Source organism: Sinocyclocheilus rhinocerous, unplaced genomic scaffold, assembly GCF_001515625.1.
Source record: "Sinocyclocheilus rhinocerous isolate Xijiao unplaced genomic scaffold, SAMN03320098_v1.1 scaffold26, whole genome shotgun sequence".
Taxonomy (NCBI): Eukaryota; Metazoa; Chordata; class Actinopteri; order Cypriniformes; family Cyprinidae; genus Sinocyclocheilus; species Sinocyclocheilus rhinocerous.
In genome coordinates this window covers 227582-252855 of record NW_015648545.1, presented here as the reverse complement: position 1 = coordinate 252855, position 25274 = coordinate 227582, and the positions used below count along the sequence as shown (strand labels likewise).

Here is a 25274-nt window from a genome sequence, read left to right as displayed (position 1 = left end):
ATTTATCTAACGCCTGTGCCTTTGACATATTACAGCCTCTGCTGTTTCTGTGTCTGTTAAACTTCCAAGATTTGAGGAAGTCAGAGCCTGACAACACTGTAAACATCCCCAGCCATGCACGCACACGCAATAAATGTTGAGAAATAATTAGCAGAGCTCAGAGGAGGTGTAATACTTGAAAACTGTGAAATAGACATTACTTCAAATATTTATTAACTGCTTACAGTTATCAAGTTTTTTTCCAAGAGGTGACCAGTGAAACTCCGAAGTTGTTTATCTGAAAATAAATCTGCAAGAGAACCGTTTCAGCTGAAATGTTTAAACACAGGTCACCGTGTTCATGTCAGCTGGTTTGTGTGCTGTAAGTGGAAAGAGTCAACCTGTCATCTGTCTAATGGACTCTAAAGCAGTTCTCTTGGCTCGGTGAACAGTGGAAGTCCACACAGGTCAAATGTGACTTTTAATGCTGAAAAGATCTTTCTTGTGTGTGTCAAGGATTTGGGAGAAAGAAAGAAACAGGTTGTTGGAGAATTATGACAGGATGGTGAAGGAACGGCAACGATTAAACAAGCCATATCTCTGTCAGAATACTGTCCGCAAGAGATGAAGCAAATCGGAGCGAGAGACTTTATTTAACATTTAGTGTCAGGAACTTTAAAGTGTTTTTAACAGAATGTTACAGGGTTATAGTAACAGAAGATCTGTTTGCTCCAAGAAGTCCTTCCACAGAGTGGTAATGTATCTTCAGGAGCTTTTCTGGTTCTTAATTCAAGATGTCCACTGGAGATTAACGCATCTCACATTGGCAAATATTTTGACCCATGCATCCCTCAATATTTAGCGAGCTGTTTCTGTGCTACGCTGCACTTACAAAGCATGTGAGTTCAGTGAAGTAATATAATCTGAACTGTGGGTATTTTAGAGAAGAAATATAACTTCCCCTTGTTTATTTACTAAAGGTTTTTGACAACCAGAATTCAAAGGGTGCGGCTTTGTTACAGCTTCCTCTGCTTTAACAACTCTCCAGAGATGCTCGATGTGTTTTGGATCCAGAACTTGTGTGTAAGGTTCACGCTGCTCTTGACATTCTTCTTGAGCGTTATGCTGTTGTGTCCTGATCTGCCTCTCAAGACTGTTTGGCCAATATCAACAACCTGAGTTCAAGTGCCTGCAGTGGCCCTCATCCTCGCCTCACCCATAAACAGATCAACTACAACTTTGTCTCTTCTCTCCTCCTGTCACCTACAGGCTGCCAAATCATCTGCATGTTTTTTTGCAAACATATAAGGACTGTAGGTTCTCTTGTAGTAGGGTAGTTGACAAATACTCCAAACCGCTTGTTCTGTATGTAGGGTAATGGGATGGTGGAGCTTATCTCAGCATCTCAGGACATTATTATAATAGATTTTATGTTATTTTATAGAAAATGTATAGAGAAAAACGCCATAACTGTTTTAGAGGTTAAAAATATATCACACTGCAGGCATTTTAGGACAGTTTTTAAAAATTAATGCTGACGATTATCTTTCTGTTATGTGGAGGCATGCAAGATTGGATAAATGAACAATGGAAATGGTATAGTATAGATTTTTTATTTATATTTTTTAGGGTAATATGTATTTGCAGTTCATAATAAGGATAGTCAGACTGCAGGACTATTTTCATGTTCAGTCACCTGAATTACTAAAAAAAATAGTTTATTTATGTTTATGGACAAAATATAAGAGAAAAAAAATAAAAGGAAAATGACAGTAAAATGTCAAGTCAACTGCTCAATAGGTTTGAAGGAGCCTCTTTTGTACCTTCTTTTGTAAGTGGAAAATATATATTTTGTGTCCACTAGACGGTAGAGATGAGTGGCTTTTCCTTATCTTCCCCTCACCTGATGTTGTAATTTAGTATTGGTTTGCAAGATATTTTCTAATATTATCTTGTTCTTTTAATACAGACCATCCAAACCACTGTTATCTCAGTTAATGTAAAGACTACACACAACGTTTTATATTCTACAGAATTTAAGCTGCAAACATTTTTCTTGTCATAATTCTTAACACACACACACACACACACAAATAAATAAAAAAATAAGAACTGATTGATTGATTGATTGCAAAGTACAAAAAGTTGAGTTTAGGATGTTGAGCCTCATCTCACTCAGGACACACTGTCACAAACCGACCCATGAAAAATACCTTATATACACATGCACCAGTGATACAGAGTTTCTCTCTCTGCGTTCCTCTCTCCCCCTTCCCTCCACCCTCTATCTTTCTGTCTCTCTCTCTCTATCAAAGGCTGGTTGTTTCAGGCCAGAGTTTAGTTTCAGGGCTTTGGATTCAGAGAATGGCACCAGGAGGCTGGATGGGACGGCACACTCTGTGGAGCATCTGATGGGATTATGAGCCTCTCACCTCCATTTTGGAGCTTTTCCCCACAGATTTTCAGACTTTTATGCAACTAATAAAATATCAGCAAATAACTTTTGTAAGTTTTGGAGCATACTTTTTTGTTAGGCATTTTTTTCCTGTTATGCTCTTCCTTTAAAGACTTTAAGGATTCAGCAAGGCAAACTTAAGAGTGTTGTGATTTCCCAAAGACTTTCATCCAGGACTTGGTGCACTGTAGAGGCTATGGTGAGCCATTATGCTGGTGATATAGTGGATTTTTTAAAGTTTATGTCAAGTTCCCAGAGTGCCCAGCTGAACTCTGTTAAATTTTTGTTCATCAAGATTGTCTCAGCACAATGTTTCTCAGCGGATGGAGACACTGGGAACAAAGCGGACATGAGATGAGACGAGAAATCTTCTGAGGTGTTGCTTTCAGTTCTTATACATCCTTGCTGTCCAAAATCGGACACACTTTCCGAGTTTTAACTATAGTATTCAAAAGTTAGTGTAATTCTCTCTCACAATGAGTAAAGACCTTCGTTTCCCCAGGAAGGCAATGCAGGTGAACTATTCAACGCGGCGGCACTCATGCATTGGGTATGTATAAGCAACAAAAGCAACATTTATCTTCACCATAATTTGAGTTGGTTATGTGCTAAACTCAGTTCTAAAGCTTAATTTATTAGATTTTATTGAATAAGTAATGACCTTGGTGGAACTTTTTTTTTTTTAGCAGAAAAGTGGTGGAACTTTTTTTGAGCAGGTTTTCTGAGCAAAAAATACCTTTGTTAAAGTGTCTGTGTTGCACCATGTCATTGTCCCATGTTGTAAATGTAATTTTTGCTGTGTTGATGAGCACTTGGACAATGTGAAATAACTACAGAATGAGATTTACACTGTGTGAATCTGTTGTTTTTTTCAGTGCTCTGTTCTGGTTGGTTTTTCTTGTGTAAGAGAGTCTTGAAGCAAACCAGTCCACTGGATTTCTGACATCACTAACATAAGCTCTGAAATGATGAGTGCACCTTCTAGTGGAGAGAGCTGCTCTGGATTTATTTAGACCTCCCTCTTCCTCTGCAAGCACTGTTATACATAGTATGACAGTGTTAAAGTAGGCAGAGAGCAGCAATGGCTGTTATGTGTTGTGTAACTGCTATAGCTGTGGCCTGGACAGCCTGAGGCCAGTAGAAGTGGAGAATCGATGGTTTAGCCAGTGTCTGTTGATGTTCGCCTGTAGCGGGAAGGCAGAGTCACAATGGGTAGGCACACTGCGATTTTACGCACACAGTAACCTCTGTACTATCCAGCATAATGTAAAATATGATTGAGTTACGCTCTTGTACTCTATATGCAACCTTTACAGTTTGCATATTGTTTAAAATGATCATATTCTAACACACATGCACAGTAGATGTCACTCTACATTTTGTGAGACTGATTACAAAAAAATGCTCTTTCCAAACATGCTAAAGAAAGTTAAACTACCATTCAAAAGTTTGGGGTCAGCAAGAATTTTTTTTTTACTCCGCAAGGACACATTAAATGGATCAAAAGTGACCGCAAAGACAATGTTACAAAATATTTCTATTTCATATAAATGCTGTTCTTCTGAACTTTCTATTCATCAGAGTCATGTTATTCGTGTTATGCATGATTAGTTGAAGATCACAGTCAAGACACCAGTGTTCACAGCCACTATGTGCAGTGATTTTATTGCGAAGTCTGAGCAGTATTTACCTCTTGTAAAGCAGATTCGTTTGAGCCTCTTTGAAACACTGCCACTCTTCAATCTATGGCTCTCTAAAGGACCTGTCACAACTCCGCACAGCGTATCACAGAGTTGCACTGTTTACAAGAGAGTCTTTTCATTTAGAGACAGCACTCTTACTCTCCACGTGACTCAGACAAAGCTGTTACTTGTTTCCTAGATGCGTATCACAACAATAGCCATTTAAAGCAGAGCAAGCAGTGTTGTAGAGCATCAGCATGAAAATAGAGGACTGGGTATTGACACACACTGCATAATTAATGGTATTTAATGATTGATAGACATTTGTAATTATATTATGCATGTTTGGTGTGTTTATGTAGCATTTACATCGTTTTGACCAATAAGTGTCGCCAGCGTGCAGTGTGTCAAATTTTGCGAAGTTGATTCAGTTTCTCACCAACTGAGAGCTAGACACATCCATCTTCTGGTGATTTGTGTTGCATTAAATTATTTAACTTCATACAACAGTTAGTTCCAGTTATGTTTAGTTTTTTCAGCGCGTCTTTTCTACAAGTTACATTGTTAAGCCAGTATTTTGAGTGAGTCACTGAATCATTCTTTCAACTGATACATTCAAAACACTGATTCATTCAGAAACTTTGACTCGTTTTTTGTTCAGAGACACAGCTGCTCTGTGGTGTTTTCGTTTGGAGCTATTTTCGGTGGCAACACAAAAACAGACAAAGCAACAGCTAATACTAAAATGTAAGTTACTCAATATTATTGAGCTGTTTTATAAAAGCAATATCCCATTATGACTAATTCTAAGATATTTTTGGTTTAGCTTCGACTGCACTTGAGCCTTGCTGCTATGTGAGTACAAAAGACGACAAGCGATTGTACTAAAAACGAAAAAGGTTTTCCTTTGCATTTTTTTGAAAAGTTTCGCGTACAAATGACAACATTGTCCACAGAATGGATTTTACGTCTAAAAACATTTTTATGTAAAAAAAAAAAAAAAAAAAAACCTTGGTCTAGCAACACTTTTTTTTTTTTAACGTTGAACTTCTTTTGACTTCAGCTTCAAATTTTTAGAACACCATTTAGACAGAAAATAGTAGAAAAGCAGCACAATGGAATGCAAACGTGAATGGCCACTGTCTGAGAATGCTAACCTGAGATAAAATTCAGAATGACTTGAATAATATTGGGTATATTTTGCATTGTATCTCAGACTGTTCTCAGCTTTAAAGCTATGGTAGTTGCTGCTCCTTCATTGCACTGGCTCAGCAAATAACTTTGACTCCACATATTAAGAGTAGCACCTTCACATATTAAGAGTAGCACCTTGTTGAGTCGTTCTAAACCGATGTCGAAAGAGAAAGTCAAGTGAGGTGAACCAATCACAGGACAACAGTGTCAGTATCCAGCGGACCCAAAAATAAAACCTCAGAGCTCAGAATAGTCGATAGGCGCTGATGCTGTGACTGAAGTCGCTGTGCGTCACTGTTCAGCTCCATATTTTCAGCATGGCTGCTTTCCCCAATGACTCCCACTGCGCATTGATCTGTCAGCCTCTCTCACGGATGACGGGAACCCTGCCAACCTGTCTGCTATTTCTCCATTAGAAACCAGAAATCTAATCAAATTTTGTTTTAACCCGGCTGTTTTTGGAAATCTGTTGCAATGCTCTTAGATTATAGGCTGGTGACATCTACTGGTGAAATCATATAACTGTAAAAGTCACAGTAATCATTTGAGTGTGGACAAAGAATTAACAGCAGTGCAGTTTAGACTAGCACCTACTAGTTTAAACTGTGTGATTCATCTCATCTTAAACTATTCTAAGCTGGTTTGCTTGTCTTAAATGGTCTCCCAGCGTGGCACTTACTTGGTTTAACTAGTTGGCCAATCAGACCAGCTGAAACGTGTCCAAAACTTCTCTAAAATCAGCTAGAACACTTGTTCAAGGTGCTTTGTTTCTGAGCAGGGATGGAAAAGTACAATGTTATTGCCCAGGTTTTTTTTTTAATTATATGGTACCATGGTAATACCACATAATTTTTTCCCGCATAAGTACCTTGGAGTACCAAATAAATTCCATGGTACATAAATAATTCAGTACAATGGTAAATATCAAAATAAAATGGTATTGCCATTTGGCACAATCAATCTACCACATGGCAGTACTGTAACACATTTAAGAGATGGGAAAGGTGGGCTGAGCTCATGATTTGGTAGTCTTGGTTTGGTTTATGTGGTCTTCCAGATGGCTAATTGTAGTACTTTTCTCACCAGCAGGGGATGCAATGGTCTAATGTAAATGCATCACATTGTGAATGAATGAATGAAGGTCAATTTACACATCTGCCTGGTACAAAATCATTTAAAAATTAAAAGTTGCAGTACTGATAGCAAATCTACACTGCAATTCATTCATTTCTTAGCACAAAACCAGTTAAATATGTGCTTTTTTTTGCAAAAGGCATCCTTGCATGAGAATTATGAGCAGAACTAAAATCACACTATGATTTTATCACAGTTTCCATTTTGTGGAGCAAAATTTATCACAGGAATTTGGTGACAACACTTTCAGCTGCTAGACATACGTGCTGTTAGTCAAGCATCAGTGTGACAAGCCTGTGACGTCAGCACAGTGATGTGCATGCTTCATGCATGCTGTGACGTCTGGCTGGAGATTCATGCATCCTCTGAGTCTCAATCCTGGCAAAAGCCATTTGTTTGCCCACAGATGGCAAAGCTGAATTTTCAGCAGTCATTACTCCAGTATTCAGTGACATATGATCATTCTAATATGCTGATTTGGTGCTCAAGAAACATTTCTTATTATTATGGATGTTCAACAGTTTTGTGGAAATCGTAAAGCATTTTGTTTTTAAGCAGTATTTGAATAGAATGTTCAAAAGAACATCATTTATTTGAATTAGTGAAAGTGACGTGTAGCCGAGTATGGTGTCCCATGCTCAGAATTTGTGCTTTGCATTTCATCCATCCAAGTGCACAACATTAAGTCGTGGTATTGAGGGTGGAAGACAATCCCTGCCGGTACCGACACTTGAACCCACACCCTTTGGGTTACAAGTCCAACTCTCTAACCATTAGGCCACGACCTAACTGTTGTAACAATTTAAAAGTTTTACACTTTTGGAAGAAGAAGAAAAAAAAAACTTTGAACAGATTTTTTTCCCTATGCATAGATGAGGAGAAAAAGAGGCTGAGAGTCTGTACCAGTACCAGCACTGAGACGTTGGCCAGGTATAAACACTGAAGTCTGTTTGCTATCTGGAGTGGATAGATTTCCAGGACACTGACTTAAAGTCTGAACACTCACATTATAACCCAGAATAATAATAAAAAATAAGCACTGAGGTGAGCTTCAGAGAATTTTTCACTATGCTGCGGAGCCAAGAATAATAATTGTCATCATCTTGACCTCGGGACTTTCATTCCTCACACGGTAATCTGTTAAGAAAATTTCATTTTTACGCTGGGTTTCAATCCGTCACAGTAATTCGTCATACATTGCGCTGTGGAAAATGTTTTATTAATTCCTGGAAAATCATAACTACATCTGTAGTCATACTGACATTATCAACATACAGCACCTGATCAATCAGTTTTGTTTGAATTTTTAACATTTAATTTAAAGAACTACAGTATGTAATGCATCTCTTTGGCAGGTTTATTACACTGGAAAGTTTTGAGCTGTTAAAAAATTAAAAGCAGATTCCAAACAGTCAAAAATCTAATTAAAAACATCTTTGCTGAAAATTTATCTTAAATCAATACAAACCTGGCCACTGGCTGCACTTTCTAACAAAATAGCCCAGATTAACAGTTCTGTGGATGTTCTGTGGCCTTGTTGTATTTTCAGTATTTGCATGTTTGCATGAATATTCAAATCTTCAAATCTTTTCAAGAATTGCCCATCATTATTTTTTGGATCATGATTATGACATCCTAACAAACTGTTATGACTGGAACATGTAGAGTAGACAGTCCAAACAAGGCCAAAACAAGGCCATTTGCTTTAGCCAACGATCTTTATCAGCCCTCATGCTGTCCAAATCATTAACAAAGAGAAACAGCTACATCCTGGCAGTTTTGCCTGAAGCAAGAGATTTGAGGGGAATCTTTGTTTTATTAGACAATATAATTTGTTCACAATTTATGTTTAGATAATTCAAGAGAGAAAGAAATGCCTTTTGACTCTGAAACGATAATGAATACATTTATAATGGAAAATATTGCCTAAATAAATACTTTTTTATTCTGGGAGTATTAGCTTTGCTGGAAAAAGGGCCGTGAGAGACCATGGATGTGATTCTGTACCACTTGTTTATGCCTTACTCACTGCAGAGAAAGTTTTACATCAGAGAAACCAGCTAAACCACTTTGTTTGCGGTAGCAATCATAGCAACAATTCAGTACTCATATACTGGTCTCAAGTTGATTCCCCTCTAAGTTCCTTGAGATCTCAAACTAAACTTGGAATCCTTCAAGAGTGAATATGAAGATTAAGGACATAAAGATCAGCTCGGGAAGTTATATGCATGCCTCTTTCAATTCTTGGCAGCAATCGCAGGTTTTCTATTGTTATCTCAGGTTCACTGTAGATCCTCTCTTGAGGGGAAGGAATGGACTGGTTCACATTTGTGTCTGGACATAAAACAGTTTATTAAATTCATTCTCATATTCAGTTATTGTGAGGATACTTATATTTCTGTATTGCTTTTTATTCTCTTAGTGCTGAACAGATATACTCTTAAAGGGATACTCCACCCCAAAATGAAAATTTTGTCATTAATCACTTACCCCCATGTCGTTCCAAACCCGTAAAAGCTTCGTTCGTCTTCGGAACACAATTTAAGATATTTTGGATGAAAACCGGGAGGTTTGTGGCTGTCCGATTGACAGAATAGTCCATCTGTCATCAGTGGTTCAACCGTAACGTTATGAAGCGACGAGAATACTTTTTGTACACGAAGAAAACAAAAATAACGACTTTATTCAACAATTCGTCTCCTCTGTGTCTCTCCGCATCACCGTAGCGTCATTTTGGAGAATATCCGCTAAACGCAAGCAGCGTACGCTATTCTGTGTCAGCCGCGACACAGGGATACGTTTTCTACGTGTATTTACACTTTGATTTGAACGAAAACAGCGCATCCGTGCAGCGCGGCTGACACAGAATAGTGTACGCTGCTTGCGTTCAGTGGATATTCTCCAAAATGGCGCTACGGTGATGCGGAGAGACACAGAGGAGACGAATTGTTGAATAAAGTCGTATTTTTATTTTCTTTGCATACAAAAAGTATTCTCGTCGCTTCGTACAAAGTTGCATGATTAATGACACAAGTGACTTATTTGATTAAAATAATTACAATTTGAATAGAATAAAAGTCTTGTTATAATATATATAATATTTAAATATTTCATAATGATTTTATTATTATTATTATTATTTTAACTGAGGGAGGGGGAGGGGGAGAGAAATCCAGTGTATTTTCAGGTTTAAATTCGATTTTGATTCCCAGATTTTCAAAGTGGACTTTTAGACCTCACTATATATTTCAAAACACTTCAATCTAAGGCCATTGAAAATCAAAATATGTGCAGTTGTATTGAGCGAATGTATTATATTGATAATCTGATGTCTTTTTTTCTTTACACCTGGTGTACGAGACAGATTGTTATGTGGTTTGGCTGTATAAATCTACTATGTCCAAGGAATAACCTGTTGATATGCTCAGCAACTCTTTTCATACTGCATGCCTCTGACAAGATCTAGTAGTTCTCTGCTGTCTGATGGCAGTAAAGCACTATGAGAAACGAGCAGTTATTCCTTCAGGGTTTTGCATTACTCTGTGTGTGCAATCAGTGATCATGAGTATTTTCTGCTTTTGCATTTATTTGATCATAGTCTGGAAATCAGTTAATCTGTAACTGTTCTACCAAATGCCAAACAGTCCTGCTTACTGTTTCACTGAGAACATCCAGTATTTAACACCTCTGATTCACCTGAAATCATGATGACGTCATGATAAATGTAAATATAAGTGATTAATGACAAAATGTTCATTTTGGGGTGGAGTATCCCTTTAAAAATAAAGGTTCTTTATTTTTCAATGAAGAACCTCATGTATGGAACATTTTCCATTCCACAAAAGGTTCTATTTAGTGGGAAATCATTCTTTAGATTTTTAAAATGTTTTGTACACGATTTTCCATGAAATCTCTTACCTCAAATCTGCAGACTGGCTCTGACCTTCGGCAACTAGCGTCAACTTGTTTGAACTGCAAATCGGGAAAATCAGGGCAAAAATCATGTAATGTATTCCAGCCAAAAAAAAAAAGGTTTTGAACTGATTACTGAATGGAACGGAAAATGGTTCTTCTATGGCATCACTGTGAAAACACCCTTTAACAACCTTTATTTTTAAGAGTACACATGAGCACCAGTGTTTTTTGCTGCTTCTGCAATTAATATAAGGTGCTGACTGTATCTTTGCAATGAAATTGTATTTAATCTTATTTAATTAAAAATTTTATTTGAATTTCTATCTTTCTTTGTCTATTTTTATTCTATTTTTATTTTATTCAGCACCTTGCTTTGATCAGCTGCAGACAGAGCAGGAAAGGGTTAACGTCTCAAGGAGGCAGAAAACAGTCCTGCTTACTGTTTCACTGAGAACATCCAGTATTTAACACCTCTGATTCACCTGAAATCATGATGACGTCATGATAAATGTAAATATTTTTTTTTCTTTCATATTTTATTTATTAACCAATAGCATTAAGAAATGCAAAAATAAATATGCGATAATAAAACAAAATAGTTGCCCCCTTGTAAATAAGTGGAATAAGTATATAAGTTTTTTTTTTCCTAATCGGTTTTTTTTTCTTTCATATTTTATTTATTAACCAATAGCATTAAGAATGCGAAAATAAATATGCGATAATAAAACAAAATAGTTGCCCCCTTGTAAATAAGTGGAATAAGTATATACGTTTTTTTTTTCTTAATCGGTAATAGTACCAGGACTGTAAATTTCTATTGTTACAGAAGTTGAAGCTGAAGCATATTTCCTGCAGCATTAGCGCTACCAAAGGGATTTGGAAACAGAATGACTGTTTTCACACAGGTTTCCTGAATGCTTCCCTGTTTGCCTTTGGCCAGACAAACAAAACATCCCTGAACTCACAACATTGGTTAAGCCAGTGTTACTGTCAAAAGATGACCAAACAAACACCAATGTTTTGGTAGCAGAGTGTTGACACTTTGCATGCTTTATAATTGCTTTTTCATATTGATTTTAACACTGAAAAAAATGGCACACTTTTAAAGCAGCGGCAGCGAGAGGTGGTTGCATGTACGTTTGCTCAGTTGCACACCAGTTATTGTTATTCACATAAAAATTATTTTCAGATGATAGAGCCCAAAGTGAAGAAATAAAGGTTGCTGCGAATGTCTGCCAGGAGCATTTTCTTGAATATTGAATATAGAAAAAGGCCAACATATCGTATTTTTTTTCATGGCCATCTACAGAAAAATCTTTCATTTCATGTGCCATGTCTTAGTAAAGTAGTAATTTTATAGGGAAGTATGGGATTTATGAAATACAGAGGAAATCTGCTTTAGTCAGAGGGGTTTTGATTTAAAGAGAACCATGAAGCCTCTGTCCTCCCACAACATCAGCAAGGCTGTGTAGACCAAGCCAGAGACAGTACACTCCTTTTGGACACACACACACACACACACACACACGTTTCCCACTTGAATAGTCATCAATGTCAGTGTTGACAGCAGGATTACAGATAACAAAACACACTTTTCCATTTCTTTCCACCATTTATTTTCTTAGGCCATATCTTGCTTTATCAGATAAAGTAAAGGACATTTGGGAATTAGAGACTTGGATGAGAAATAAGACTTTTATTACAACTGATTATTTTAATGGAAAATTGAGGGAGCATATTACTAAGGTGCTGTATATTGTGCCATGAAAAGGCTAGTGTTGAAATATTGATTCAGGTTTTTAGAACACAACCTTGGTCAGTCTGCAGCCATTAATTTGCAAGATATATTTTGGCTTTATGTACCACAGTTTGACTTTATATTTGACTTTATATTGCGCAGTGTGACTTTAAATCTCATATTACATGTATACAAATTATATATATCTTAAAGTTTCATAAATGAGTGACTGTTTTTCATAAGTGTGACTATTTCTTACAAATTAATCTTTATATCTCAAGATTGTGACTTTATATCTCACAATTGCAACTTATACTTTTTCTCACAATGTGAATTTCAAATCTCACAAGTCATATTTGTGACTTTTAATTCTTATCATTTTGACTTTGTATCTCACTTTATATCTTGGAGTGTGAATTTAAATAGCACAATTTATCTTCACAACTTTTAGATATACCAATTAGAATTGATATCTCAAAATGAAAGAGTTTTTCCTTAATTGTGACTTTATTTCTCATAATTGTATCTTTATGTCTTACAATTGTTACGGTTTTATTTTAAACTTAATCTCACAATTACTATTTTCTTTTTTTTTTACTTTGAGGGAGAAAGGGGCTTTTAAACTTAAGGAGATTTGTCAAGCTCTGCTTTAAATGAACACAGGAGTAAACATTTCAAGCCTAATGATCAAGTTAGATATCAGTTTATTACATTGCTGTTTGTAAAACTGATCATTAGAATCATTAAAAGATCAAAGTTCAACTAAAACATGAGATGACCAATAGCAAAAAGCCCCTAATGTGTGAATTTATCACTCAGTAAGACATTGCGTGTACAGGCATCTGTCTCTTCTTGTAATTCCCTCTTGTGTAGATTGTCGGGATCTGTAAACCATTTGTCAACTGTTCAACATATTTTCTAGAGCCTCGTGTCCAGAAAAATGATTTATGGGACTTAGCGGATTATATTCACTAGAGGCTAGGAGTGCCACGGCTTCTGCTGTTAAATGTTAGCGGCGAGGTTAAGGCAACAGTACTAAACACGAAACAGTCTGTTTGGAGCACCTTAAGGTTATTATCTAAGCACTTGGCCTTGTGTTGCTAAATTGTGTGACCTGACAGAATATTGTTCTGTAATGAATATGTTGAACGGTGTTAGTGTTTTCTTAATCTTTGTTAGAGAGGTTTGCTGTAAAGCATTGCTTGAGAATATTCATTTGTCTCCCTCTTGGCCGATGTCTTGGCGGTGTTAGATTGCAATCGTCTGAACATCTGCAGCTCATTCTTCTTCTTCTTCTTCTTCTTTTTTTTAAAGTGAAATGTGTCACATGGGATTACTTTTACCCCCATGAGCTACAGCTATTTTCAGTTTAAGTTGACCTTAAAACGATGCTATAGACACCTGGGGTCATAAAGCTCTTAGTGTTTGTATGTACGCAGTATTACTATGAATCCTGCTGCAATCAAGTGATTTTAGTGCATCTCCAAAGCTATATCAGATCTCTTTTCTCCATAGCATGTAGGGCTGCACGATTATGACAAAAATCATAATTGTCGATTATTCCCTTGAAATTGTAATTGCGATTATTAATTACGATTATCACAATTTACATTGAATTATTTTTATACCACTTTTTGATGCAACGTCATGCCGTATTTTTATATGAAAATAAACAAGCTGAAAACACTCTAACTGAAAAACCTTTAGTGCTTTTCTATAGTATTAAGCCTGAAATGTCAAATATACATCGGATTGGTTTCTTCTTTAAATTAGGCCTATAAAAAAAGCAAAAATATGAATGGTATTATAATGTTATACTAAAACTAAAACAATGGAAAAACCCTTAAGATAACATCTTAAGCGTGCAGAATAACCTAAGTGGACTTTGAACGATTAATTGCCGCTTTGAACTATTATGTAATTGTGGCATCCATAATTGAAATCGCGATTAGAAATTCGATTAATTGTGCAGCCCTAATAGCATGGCTAATTTTGGTTAGTTTTCCCTTCACTTTAGATTACTTTCATAATGTATGTTTTGCTCTGTGCACTTCACACTGCCATTCTGTTGCTTTCTTATGGTCACAAAGTGATGGTAAGATAACAGACTGAGCTCTGAGAGACCCTCTGCTGTGTTCAAAGTACTCAGTCACAGACCTTGCATGGAAAATCTGATGCACTTCGTTAAATCTGTTTGTAGTGATGGTCTGGCACGATGCATGAGCCAACATGTATATTTTCCGCTTTTAAGATCTCATATAAAAATCCCAGTTCTTATTGTTTATTATTTCTTTTTTTATATAATTTTTTAATGATTTTGCAGCTTAAAGTAAAATAAAATAAAGCTTTATTTTTGTTTTAAATAAATGCTTATTTGTAATTCTAGTTAAGGCAATTTTTTGGTAAGCTATATGTGAGTTGTATTTTAATGTTAGTGTTTAGTGTTGATTTACAGATATAGTGGGGTACACACAAAAGTGTGCTTCATGTGGGAGCATAAGTATTTAGTTTTCGTTTGTAATATTAGTCATAAATACACGACAGTTCAAAAGTTTGGGGTAAAAATAAATAAATCAATCAAAATTAATACTTTTATTCAGAAAGGAATCTTTAGATTCTTTATTCTTTAGAACTTTATATTCATGAAAGAATCCTTAAAAAGATGCATCACAGTTATGTAAGATGTATCAATGTTAAGCAGGACAACTGTTTTCAGCATTGATGATAATGAGAAATGTTTCTTGAGCAGCTAATCAGCATATTAGAATGATTTCTGAAGGGTCATATGTGACACTGAAGACTGGAGTAATGATGCTGAAAATTCAGCTTGGCATCACAGGAATAGATTACATTTTAAAATAGAAAACAGTTATTTTAGATTGTTATAATATTTCAAAATAAGACTGATTTACTGTATTTTTGAGCAGATGAGTGCAGCCTTGGTGAGCATAAAAGTCGTCTTTTAAAGTTTAAAACTCACTGACCCCATAATACTTTTGAATAGTAGTGTGATTTTATGTGTGTCCACTTGACTAAATTAGGATACACAATAAAGTAAATATTAAGGTTTTAATCACAAAAATGTACTTATTACATATTTTTACAGTGCAAACATCTAATTTTAATGCAGTAACAACAAGCAATTAACAGGGCTGAATGTGTCCGCATAACTAACTGTAATAAAGGTAGTTTTCAAAAGTACACCGTGCGTCAAAGTTCAAAGAAAAAATAGCCATTAATTCCTGTTAATGCAATTGCAAAAAATAGTTTTTGATGTGATGCACTCTTCTCTGTAATATTAGCGTAGATTAAAGTCACCACCAGGTTGCTGTTACAAGAAAATGTATGTGGAAATATCAGTGTAATGCGCCTTCAAATGTCTATGACTTAATTCTGGCTAAGCCCCACTCGTGCTTTAAAATGTCAGTCTAAATCAGAGACAAACCGAGCTTATTTTTAATCTTGACCATAAATGTTCAGTGGAAAGCTGAGATCACGGCACTGCCCCCCTTCCTTTCCCTCTCTCTCTCTTTCTCTGTGCACCCTATTGTGCCTCAGAAATCTTTATACAATCTCTGCAGCTCTTACCGGTATGGATGTGCTCCACATTTTATGTGCACAATTAGGAAAAGGCAGCATGCACAGAAACGGTGATTAAACAATCGAGGACACATCCTCTGCCCACAGTGTCTACGCACGAGTATGTGACCTGCTGAATGACCCTGTAATTAGCAGCCTCATCAGATTGGTAACGTCTCCCGTTGTGCCTCTGTGAGACTTCAATCTCAACATGAAGTATCAAGAAGGGTCTTTTTAAAACTCAAATGCATGCTCACTTGTGGTTAAAGGGGGTCATATGATGCTGCTAAAAAGAACATTATTTGGTGTATTTGGTGTAATTAAATGTGTGTATGCGGATTAAGGTTAAAAAAAACACATTATTTTCCACATACTGTACATTATGAGCCGTTTTAGGTAGGCGTGGTTGACTCTTAACTTTTATAAAGAATATCTCTTTGGATTTGAGGCTTTAGTCTTTGCAACTTTGCAGATCTTCTTTATGCACCAAGAGCTTGTAACACTCCAAAGAGAAAGGAAAAATTGAAATCGCATCATATGACCCCTTTAACTGTGCTTTTAATCTCTCTTCGGCCCTTAAAATGTTCAAGTTTTGGTGCAGCATAATAACCATTTTATTTGTAACAGCTGTCTTCCGAATCTCCTGTGGTGTGTTCATGGATGTCCAGGCCCCTGGGTGTTCATTGACGTCATGTGACGTTGTGTTTCTCTTAAATGTCATTTTTTCTTGTTAATTAGAAACAATGGAGAAAGGAACAGGATGAACAGCCTTCTGGCTGCGTCCCAGTGGACTGGTTATTCAACTAAGAGACTAAAGGACTACGTGAGATTCATATAAACGTATGGCTCCGCCTTCTTCTTTTCTTTACATAAAATGCTGCATGAAAGCATATAAACATACATGCCTTAATGTGGGGCCTTTTCTTAAGATGTTTTGAGTGTAGGTTAGTGATTGTGCATTACGTGGACTGTGATGGGACAGGCCGGGCTGGTGCAGCCCTGTAATGTGCCCCGGTTAGGACTGACATAGCACCAGTGTCTTGTGACGCATGCTGGGTGTCAAGTGTTTAGAGACTGACAGTCGACAGGCAGCATATCATACGGCTGCAGGGGATTTAGTATCAGCTCTCTTACTCCTCACACTGGAGGTGTTCTTGAAATGTCTGAAGGTTTCTGCTTGAAGCCTTTGTAGCGAGTTGGTCTCCACTTAGAATCAATTTCATCCTGTTCCTGGAGGTAGTGTGTCAAGTGTTTAGAGACTGACAGTCGACAGGCAGCATATCATACGGCTGCAGGGGATTTAGTATCAGCTCTCTTACTCCTCGCACTGGAGGTGTTCTTGAAATGTCTGAAGGTTTCTGCTTGAAGCCTTGAAGTTGGTCTCCACTTAGAATCAATTTCATCCTGTTCCTGGAGGTAGTGATGCTGAAAATATACATGAGTAAAAAAAAAAAAAAAGAAAAGTTCCTACATTTAATTATTTAAAAAAACCAAACTGTGCACATGTAGTTTAATTCTCAATGCTTTGTTTATGTACAGTAAAGCTCTGGAATGCACAAGATGCTAAATCCAACATCCTGAACCCAAAAATCTCCCAAATTTCTTGCATTTTAAATGAATCTGCAATGCATTTTATAGTTGTTTGACACTTCAGTACAGTTGTTTACAGACTGGTCATTGATGCTTGTATTGGTTAATCATTATATTATTATTATCACCTATAACCAACTCTTGTTTTAACATTTGTTTATTTTATTTTTATGTTTGTTTGTTTGTTATATAGCATAAGAACAGAGTACAAGCATATTTCCTTATTTATCACAATTTTATTTATGTATTTATTTAATCATCATCAAGTTGAGTTGGCTATTAGTCATCATTGTATTTATTTATTTAATCATTATCAAGTTGAGTTGGTTATAGTCAATATTTGATTGTACTCTGTAATTATACTATATATACTATCATCATGCTTTGACTGAAAAAGGCCGCCTTCACACATGCTTATTTTACCATGAGCCACAGGAGGCATCCTATTCCCAGAAAAACAGCCCATTTTCCCACAGCAATACAAGCACAAAGACTGCTCACAAGGACCAGTTCATCTCACTGGTGGGACTGACCACTATTCAGTGATGCAGACAGTTGTCATAACAGTGTAAAGAAAGCCTGTTAAAGGAATAGTTGAAAATAAAAATGTAACTGTATACTTTGAGCTTTATAAAGAAGTATCTGTATTTTTCACATCAGATTCACATATTGAAGCCAAAAGAACTACAAACAATGTGAATGGCAAGTGAACATGACTGTCTTGCACAAAGGATTATTTGAATTCTATTTTTTTTTTGCTACAGACAAAACTGTGATACAATCATATCTTATGCACCTAAATTTATAGTATAATAGTAAGAGAATAGTAATAATAGTAAGAGAACTCAGGCATTTGAATTGATTAATGCACTTAATAAATGGACTGATATTCCTGTATGCACAATGCACTGATGTAGTTTCCACATGCAGTACAAAAACAGCATTAAAAACAACTTCACCAAGTGAAGAAATTCCCACATTCCCTTTTGACGGAGGATGTCTTAACATGGCAACATGGAAATGTGTGGGTGGATAGATGTGTGGGCTAAAAATAGTACAGCAGAAATCGCCATAAATATTCATGAATGGGGGAAGAATGTGAGGCTACCTGCAGCTCTAAATATAGCGCTTCCGCTCGGATCCCTCGCACAGAGACGGGCTATTTATAGCAGCAGCTCCTGCAGAAGCGCCTCGCTCTGAGTGTGCACAGGGACCCATAGGAGACACAACATTAAAGATGAGGGACGGAAGCAGAAACCAAGTGGAAGCGACAGCCTCTGCCCCAAGCACAGGTATTTTTAGAGATGAATGCAGTGTCCCCTCACACCAGAGCGTACACTAGTGTGATTTAAAGAGATGCGCTATGTATGTGTTTTCGTCCATTCAGAAGAATGCTGCTCTCTCTCTCTTTCTCTCTCGATGTGTCTCTTGCTCCTGTATGCGGTCACATGAATGGGATGCACTGGGTCGATTATGTAATACAATGTTAGAGACGTCCGACTTGTCCTCATGCAACATCTGTGAAAGATGTGAACGCGGACTTGCGATAGAGCTGGAGGATTGTACTTATTTTAGCTGGGCAAGCACTATACCTTTCAAACTCACATATATTTTGCAGGGTGGTTTGCACGTTTTCTAGATCAGAGGTTTTCAAATTGTAGTCCAGAGAGAAGTTCAGAAAAAAATGATGTAAAATTATATAATATTATTTTTTAAATATGAAAGTGTATTTAATATAATAATAATTATTATCATTATTGTTATTGAAAACAAATTATTAAAAATAGTTAATTATTAAATTATATATATATATATATATATACACATACATATTTGTGGGGTGGGTGTGAAATATATTTATATGAAATTTGACAATTTTATACATTTATCCTAATTGTAATTAATATTATATTTTAATAGACACTAATACATAGTAAATATATAGTATTTATTTTAAATAATAATTACTATTATTATTGTTATGAATATATACTATTATATTAATATATATGAATTATATTAAATTCGAATAAATATGTTAACTATTTATTATATATTTATAATATATATTAAAGCCATTTTCTAGATGACCTGATATTATGTTCAAACACCTTTTAGAAATATTTAATATGCTCAAATGCTACGATCACGCAGATAAAAAGGTTAATAAAGCCTAATGCATAATAAACATAAAAATAAAAAAAAAGCTGAATATATGGTACATTTGGTCATTATTGAACTTGAGCAACATGAACTGCAGTATTATGTGTTGAACTAGAAAACAGGCTATAAATAGTGTTGTTTCCTTTATTGTATTATTGTTATTAATTTATGCAATGCATTTCCTGCTCTCCCAAATATAGAAAAAAATTGTCCATTGACTTGCAATGTTTTTCCACTCCTTCACGTTAACCTAATAACACACTGTTGATGAATACATTAGCAGTGGATCATTATCAAACAGACAGCGCATCAGAGGCAGGACTATTGATTCATATAATCACCAGATATTGTGTGTTTCAATTCTGTGCCAGTTTTTTCAATTCCCAGATTGGGAATTGACTTTACCTGAGGAGGATATTTTTAGGCTTCTCACATGCTTCCACGTCAATGAGCCGAGGCTATTTTTAACTTAGCATTCCTGCATCACATTGACCTTGAAAAACAAAGCTCATTCAGAGCTTTGCTGCCTCTGTGTCTCAGGAGGTCTTACCCACTCCACAAAACCTGAATCTGTCACTGAGATGGACAGTTTTACTGCACTCAGACTAGCCTAGAGGAGGATGAAATCTCAAATGCATTTCTCTCATTCACCGTGACAGACTTATTAGATCTCTGTGTGTGGAATAAGGTAGAAAGCAGTAGCTGTTTTGTCATCCTGTTGCTGTATACCGTGGCATTTAAAGGGATACTCCACTCAAAATGTGAAATTCTGTTATTATTTACTCACCCTTTATTCTGCGGAATGCAAAAGAAGATGTTTGAAGAATGCTGGTCACCAAACAGTTTTGGTTCCCATTGACTTCCATTGAATGGTAAAAAAAAAATATATACTACCAGAATTACCAACAAAATATCGTCTTTTATGTTCCACAGAAGAAACAGGCTTGGAATGACATGAGGGTGAGAAACGAATGACAGAATTTTCATTTTTGGGTGAACCCTTTCATCCTTTATCCACATTAGAGTCCACATTGAAAATATTAGATTAAAAACATGTACTTTATAGATAGAAAGTTTTCTATTTTAAAAATAAAATATATTTTTAAAAATGTTTGTTATGATGTAAAATAACTGAAAAATATTAAATATTCTACTTGATTTCTAAGTTACAATACTATGTATATTTATGACATTGATCATGTGATTTAAATCATTTAAAGGGATAGTGATATATTATAGCAAAAATTTAACCACCTCTTAAAGGGATAGTTCACCCAAAAATGAAAATTCTGTCATCATTTACTCACCGTCATGTCGTTCCAAACCTGTATGAGTTGCTTTCTTATGTTGAACACAAAAGAAGATATTTTGAAGATTGCTGGTAATCAAACAGTTGGTGGTTGCCATTGACTTCCATAGTATTTTTTTTCCCTATCCCTTTAAAGAGCGCTTTAAGAGTTTTATTGGTTATCATCTATAACATGAACATATTTTTAGTTTATCGGTATCATCCAGAATTTTTGTATTGGTGTACTCCTATTGGATAACATAATTGTCAGGCTTTACAAAAACTTGTGGAGTTCATGCAGTTTTGAGTGCACTCAACTTGTTATGATATATTATAATGCCATGTAAAAACTGTATTAAATTTAAAATTTAGTTTTTAGTTTAGTTTTGTTCACTAGTGGTCCCCACTTTATGTAAAGGTGTCACTTTTTCTTGAGTTAGTGTTAGAGCTGCTGGCTTGGTATTAATGAGGCACTGAAACATATCCTGAGTTTGGAGTCATGCAGATCACAGAGACTGATATACTGTCTGTCTAGCTCTGTCATATTAACCTGCAACGCTAGTGCTTACGTCTAGATTGACGCAGGAAGAGAGTATCTCGCTGTGCGTTTGTGTGTAACCATTTTTATCAAGGTCTCAGTGACCTTCTGCACTAGTTCAGGTCATTGACACAGGGTGTTCACTGCACATATAGAGACGCTGGGTACAGTTTATCTCATAAAATTGTCAAAAAAAAAATCATCCTAATAAAGTATCCAGGTGAATTGTATGAACCCTTTCTTTTTGTTTTTCTTTCCTCAGTTTTGATGTTGAGAATGGGCTGTCGGTGGGCCGCAGTCCTCTGGAGTCCCAGGCCAGTCCAGGCTCTGGCCTTGTGCTGCAGGCCAATTTCCCTCACAGTCAGCGGCGGGAGTCCTTCCTGTATCGCTCCGATTCTGACTTTGACCTTTCACCCAAGGCCATGTCCCGAAACTCATCCACGGCCAGCGAGCTGTGAGTATCACTTGTCATTCATTATCCCCTAATATCACTCAGGAAATGTCAGGACTTTACATACTAAATGCATTTATAATGGCTTTTAATTCTTTAAATATTTTTTTTTTAAATAACAATTTTTTAAAAATATATATTGTTTTTAATTTACACTACCTTTCAAAAGTTTTGTTGTAAGATTTTTTTTTAATAATTTTTTTATATACATTTATTCAACAAGGCTGCATTACACTGATAAAAATACATTTATAAATGCCAGAAAAGATTTTTATAATGTTACAAAATAATAAAATAAAAATAATAAAATTTCAAATAAATGGTGTTCTTTTGAACTTCATCAAAGTATCCTGAAAAAAATGTGTATTACCATTTTCACAAAAATGTTAAGCAGCACAACTGTTTTCAACATTAATAATAATAAGAAATGTTTCTTGAGCACCAAATCAGCATATTAGAATGATTTCTGAAGGATCATATGACACTGAAGACTGGAGTAATGATGCTGAAAATTCAGTTTTGCCATCACAGGAATAAATTACATTTTAAAAATTAATATGATGGAAAACTGTTATTTTATATTGTAATACTATTTCACATTATTACTGTTTTACTGTGTATTTGATCACATAAATGCAGCCTTGCTGAGCATTAAGAGGCATAAAAAACATTCTACCGACCCCACATTTTTGAATGGTCACCAGTCTCAACCAGGAAAAAAAAATGTTGTTTTCATGTGCATGTTGTTTGAGTCATGTGTTACAAGCTACACAAGTGTGTACTTGAGCTACAGTGTTTTGTGGCTGTAAGAGTTCTGTTAATTGGGACTGTAAACGTTTGCCTCATAACAGATGTGGCTTACTCCAGCTGGTTGATTATGTTTGAAACAAAGTTCTCCCAAGACACACTTTTTTAATAGTGTATTACATCAAATCATATTGCTCGGTCATTTTGGAAAATCCAAGGCGCTGGTTAAAGACTCCTTATTATTACCACTTCCAGCTGTTCTTTCCATCTGAGCACGCTTGCATGTCAGCTCTGGTTTGCCGCGATTTCAAGTCGGAAAAAGAGCACCACATTTTCTGCAGTTTATTTTTCCAGCCTGCGTCAAAGCCACTCGCCCAAATTTAAACACCTTGAGGCTGGTTTACACCACCCCAATAAGCACCAACAGGGTGAACACAACCACCTACAACTGCTGTTTGTTGGGCTGATGTGAACTAGTGTGCTCAATCACAGGTCACCAACTCTTGCTTATCTTTTCAAAGGGAAGAGAGTTTGAAGCACTGGGAAGTCAACTGGCTAAATCGGTGAGAAGATATAGAAAAATATTGACCTGCTCTTAAAAGGGCTGTCCCCCATTTCTCCATTACAGAATCCAGGCTGGTTCTCTCCCCTAGACCGGTCTAACCTCATAGCTTCCCCTGTTTACTCTTCGCCGCCATGAGCATTACTCATTCCACCAAAGAGGCTTTGGAATATATGAATAAAGATGGAATTCCCAGTGTGTTCCCTAGTTCGGCTTCTCTCCCGCTGCTCCTAAAATACGTGCATGACACACCCTATCCGAGCCCATCTGTGTTCTTATTACGTATTTCCATAAGCTTTTAATGTAGGATATCTAATATCCCATTGGAGAATCTGCGGTACCTTCCTTATGCTGAGCTGTATTTCTTTATTTCCATCCAAACTGCATGTTAATCCGAAGCATATTACCGCCCGATTGCTCTTTTGAATGATGGTGTGCTGTAACCTGAAGCCGACCACATCCTTAAGTCCCCACAGTTAAACTCTTAGCCATTCGTTTTCACTGATCCTTAAGTAATTTTATGTGCCTCCTTTTATTATTGGGAGATTAAAGAGCTGTCTTTTCCCATATGTAATTTTTGTGTTTGATTTGTGAATTGTTAATGTATTTTTCTCTTACAGACATGGAGAAGACATGATAGTTACACCATTTGCACAGGTTAGTGTTGGAGTGGGCCTTGAAAATGAAAGCTTGCGTATTTGGTCTGACATTAATGGGCATTTATAGACTTTGCATCATGTGGTTTCAGCTGACCACTCTGTTGAGGAACTTGGTAGTTTGACTTTGCTTCCCTATATTTTAAAGAGAGATTAATCTCCTAATATTTAGAAGTGTCTTTTTTTTGTGTAAGTGGAGTGTGCTGCCTTTGGCCTTTGCGGGAACAGCCCTTCTGCACTTATGCAGCTTGCTTTACGTGGGATTTGCGTCACCACTGTACTCGGTTTACAAAACAGGCTAGGAATCCAATACCGCATTTGCCGATATAGATGCTGACAGATGAGAAATCTGCATGGCTTTGGAAATCAGATAGCCTTCATGTCCTTTTGAAACTCCAAAAGAGCTGCAGAATTTCAGACAAGCCAGACGTTTTACGCAAATGTTTCGTTTTCTAGGTCACCTCTCTATGTAACATTTATTCTCGCTCACTCGCTGCAAAAATCTTTTTATTAACCTGTTTTATCTTGTTTTCAAGTAATAGTACCTAAACATTGAAAAAAATAAGATGAATGCATTTGAGAAGCAAAATGGCTCAATATGTTAAGAATTTTCAAATTGTTACTTGCTGTTTAAGTTTACTGTTAGACATAATTGTGTGAAATTTAAGTTTAAAGCAATTTATAACATTTTACTATATATGCGTGTGTATATAATAAAAGTATACTTTAAAACAAATATATTTTATTTGTTAATAAAATATTTGTTTTTTGTATAAATCCACTTTTATTATATAATATATAATGTTATAAATTCTTTACTAAATATTATATATTTAATTCTATAAAACAATCAAAACACTAATAATACAATCAAAAACACTGATTTCTGAATACAGGAATTTCCCCAATACTATAATATTAGGCTGTAAGTGAGTTGGAGTAGCTTCAAAAAGAAAGAAAGAACTAAGGATGTGTTCTTGGCACGGGCCTACATTATTGTTCTTCTCATAGGTCCTTGCCAGCTTGAGGACTGTACGGAGCAACTTTGCTGTTTTGACCCATCAGCAAGACCGTGTCCCAAGCAAGTAAGGCCCAATTAACTGTGTAATGCCTGTTCAAATGCTTTTTAAGTCATGCTTGATCTACACTGACAAAAATCTCCACAGGAGGTCCGCTGGAAGCAACCCACCATCCATGTGCAAGACAAGCCTACCAGGTTAGACAACAAAAGGAAAACAGTACAAAGATTATTTTTAATACATATGATGATGAACACATTTCAGTAGTCATGAATATAACAATGCTTTTGCTGTATTTTGCAGAGGAGCCATTTCAGAAGACTCTGGATGAGCTGGACTGGTGTCTCGAACAGCTCGAGACTCTCAAGACACGTCACTCAGTCAGTGAGATGGCATCAAACAAGGTAGATCTTCCAAAATAAAAGATGATTCATTACTGACAGACCCCAAATATCCCGATTGTCACCCAGGGACTTGCCATAAGCGCTAATAACCATCTAACACAATGCATCAACACTTGCTGATAACAGCACCCAAATACTCAACGTGCCTCCGTATGAATTACACATGCGTCAGATCTCTAT

General features: G+C 36.1%; 1 protein-coding gene across 3 annotated transcripts in view; it reads left to right on the top strand.

Annotated features, from left to right (window-relative positions):
- The window catches only part of LOC107709896 (cAMP-specific 3',5'-cyclic phosphodiesterase 4C-like), a 39073-nt gene that overhangs the window by 6038 nt on the left and 7761 nt on the right, over positions 1-25274 (top strand). For 2 of the 3 annotated variants that reach the window (XM_016514564.1, XM_016514565.1), the window contains 5 exons: positions 21518-21709; positions 23636-23672; positions 24683-24756; positions 24838-24887; positions 24994-25094. In XM_016514564.1, the coding sequence (XP_016370050.1) occupies positions 21518-21709; positions 23636-23672; positions 24683-24756; positions 24838-24887; positions 24994-25094 (454 nt within the window). Of the gene's footprint in view, positions 1-21517; positions 21710-22974; positions 23017-23635; positions 23673-24682; positions 24757-24837; positions 24888-24993; positions 25095-25274 lie in introns of all 3 variants that reach the window. The other variant, XM_016514563.1, reaches the window with a different exon arrangement.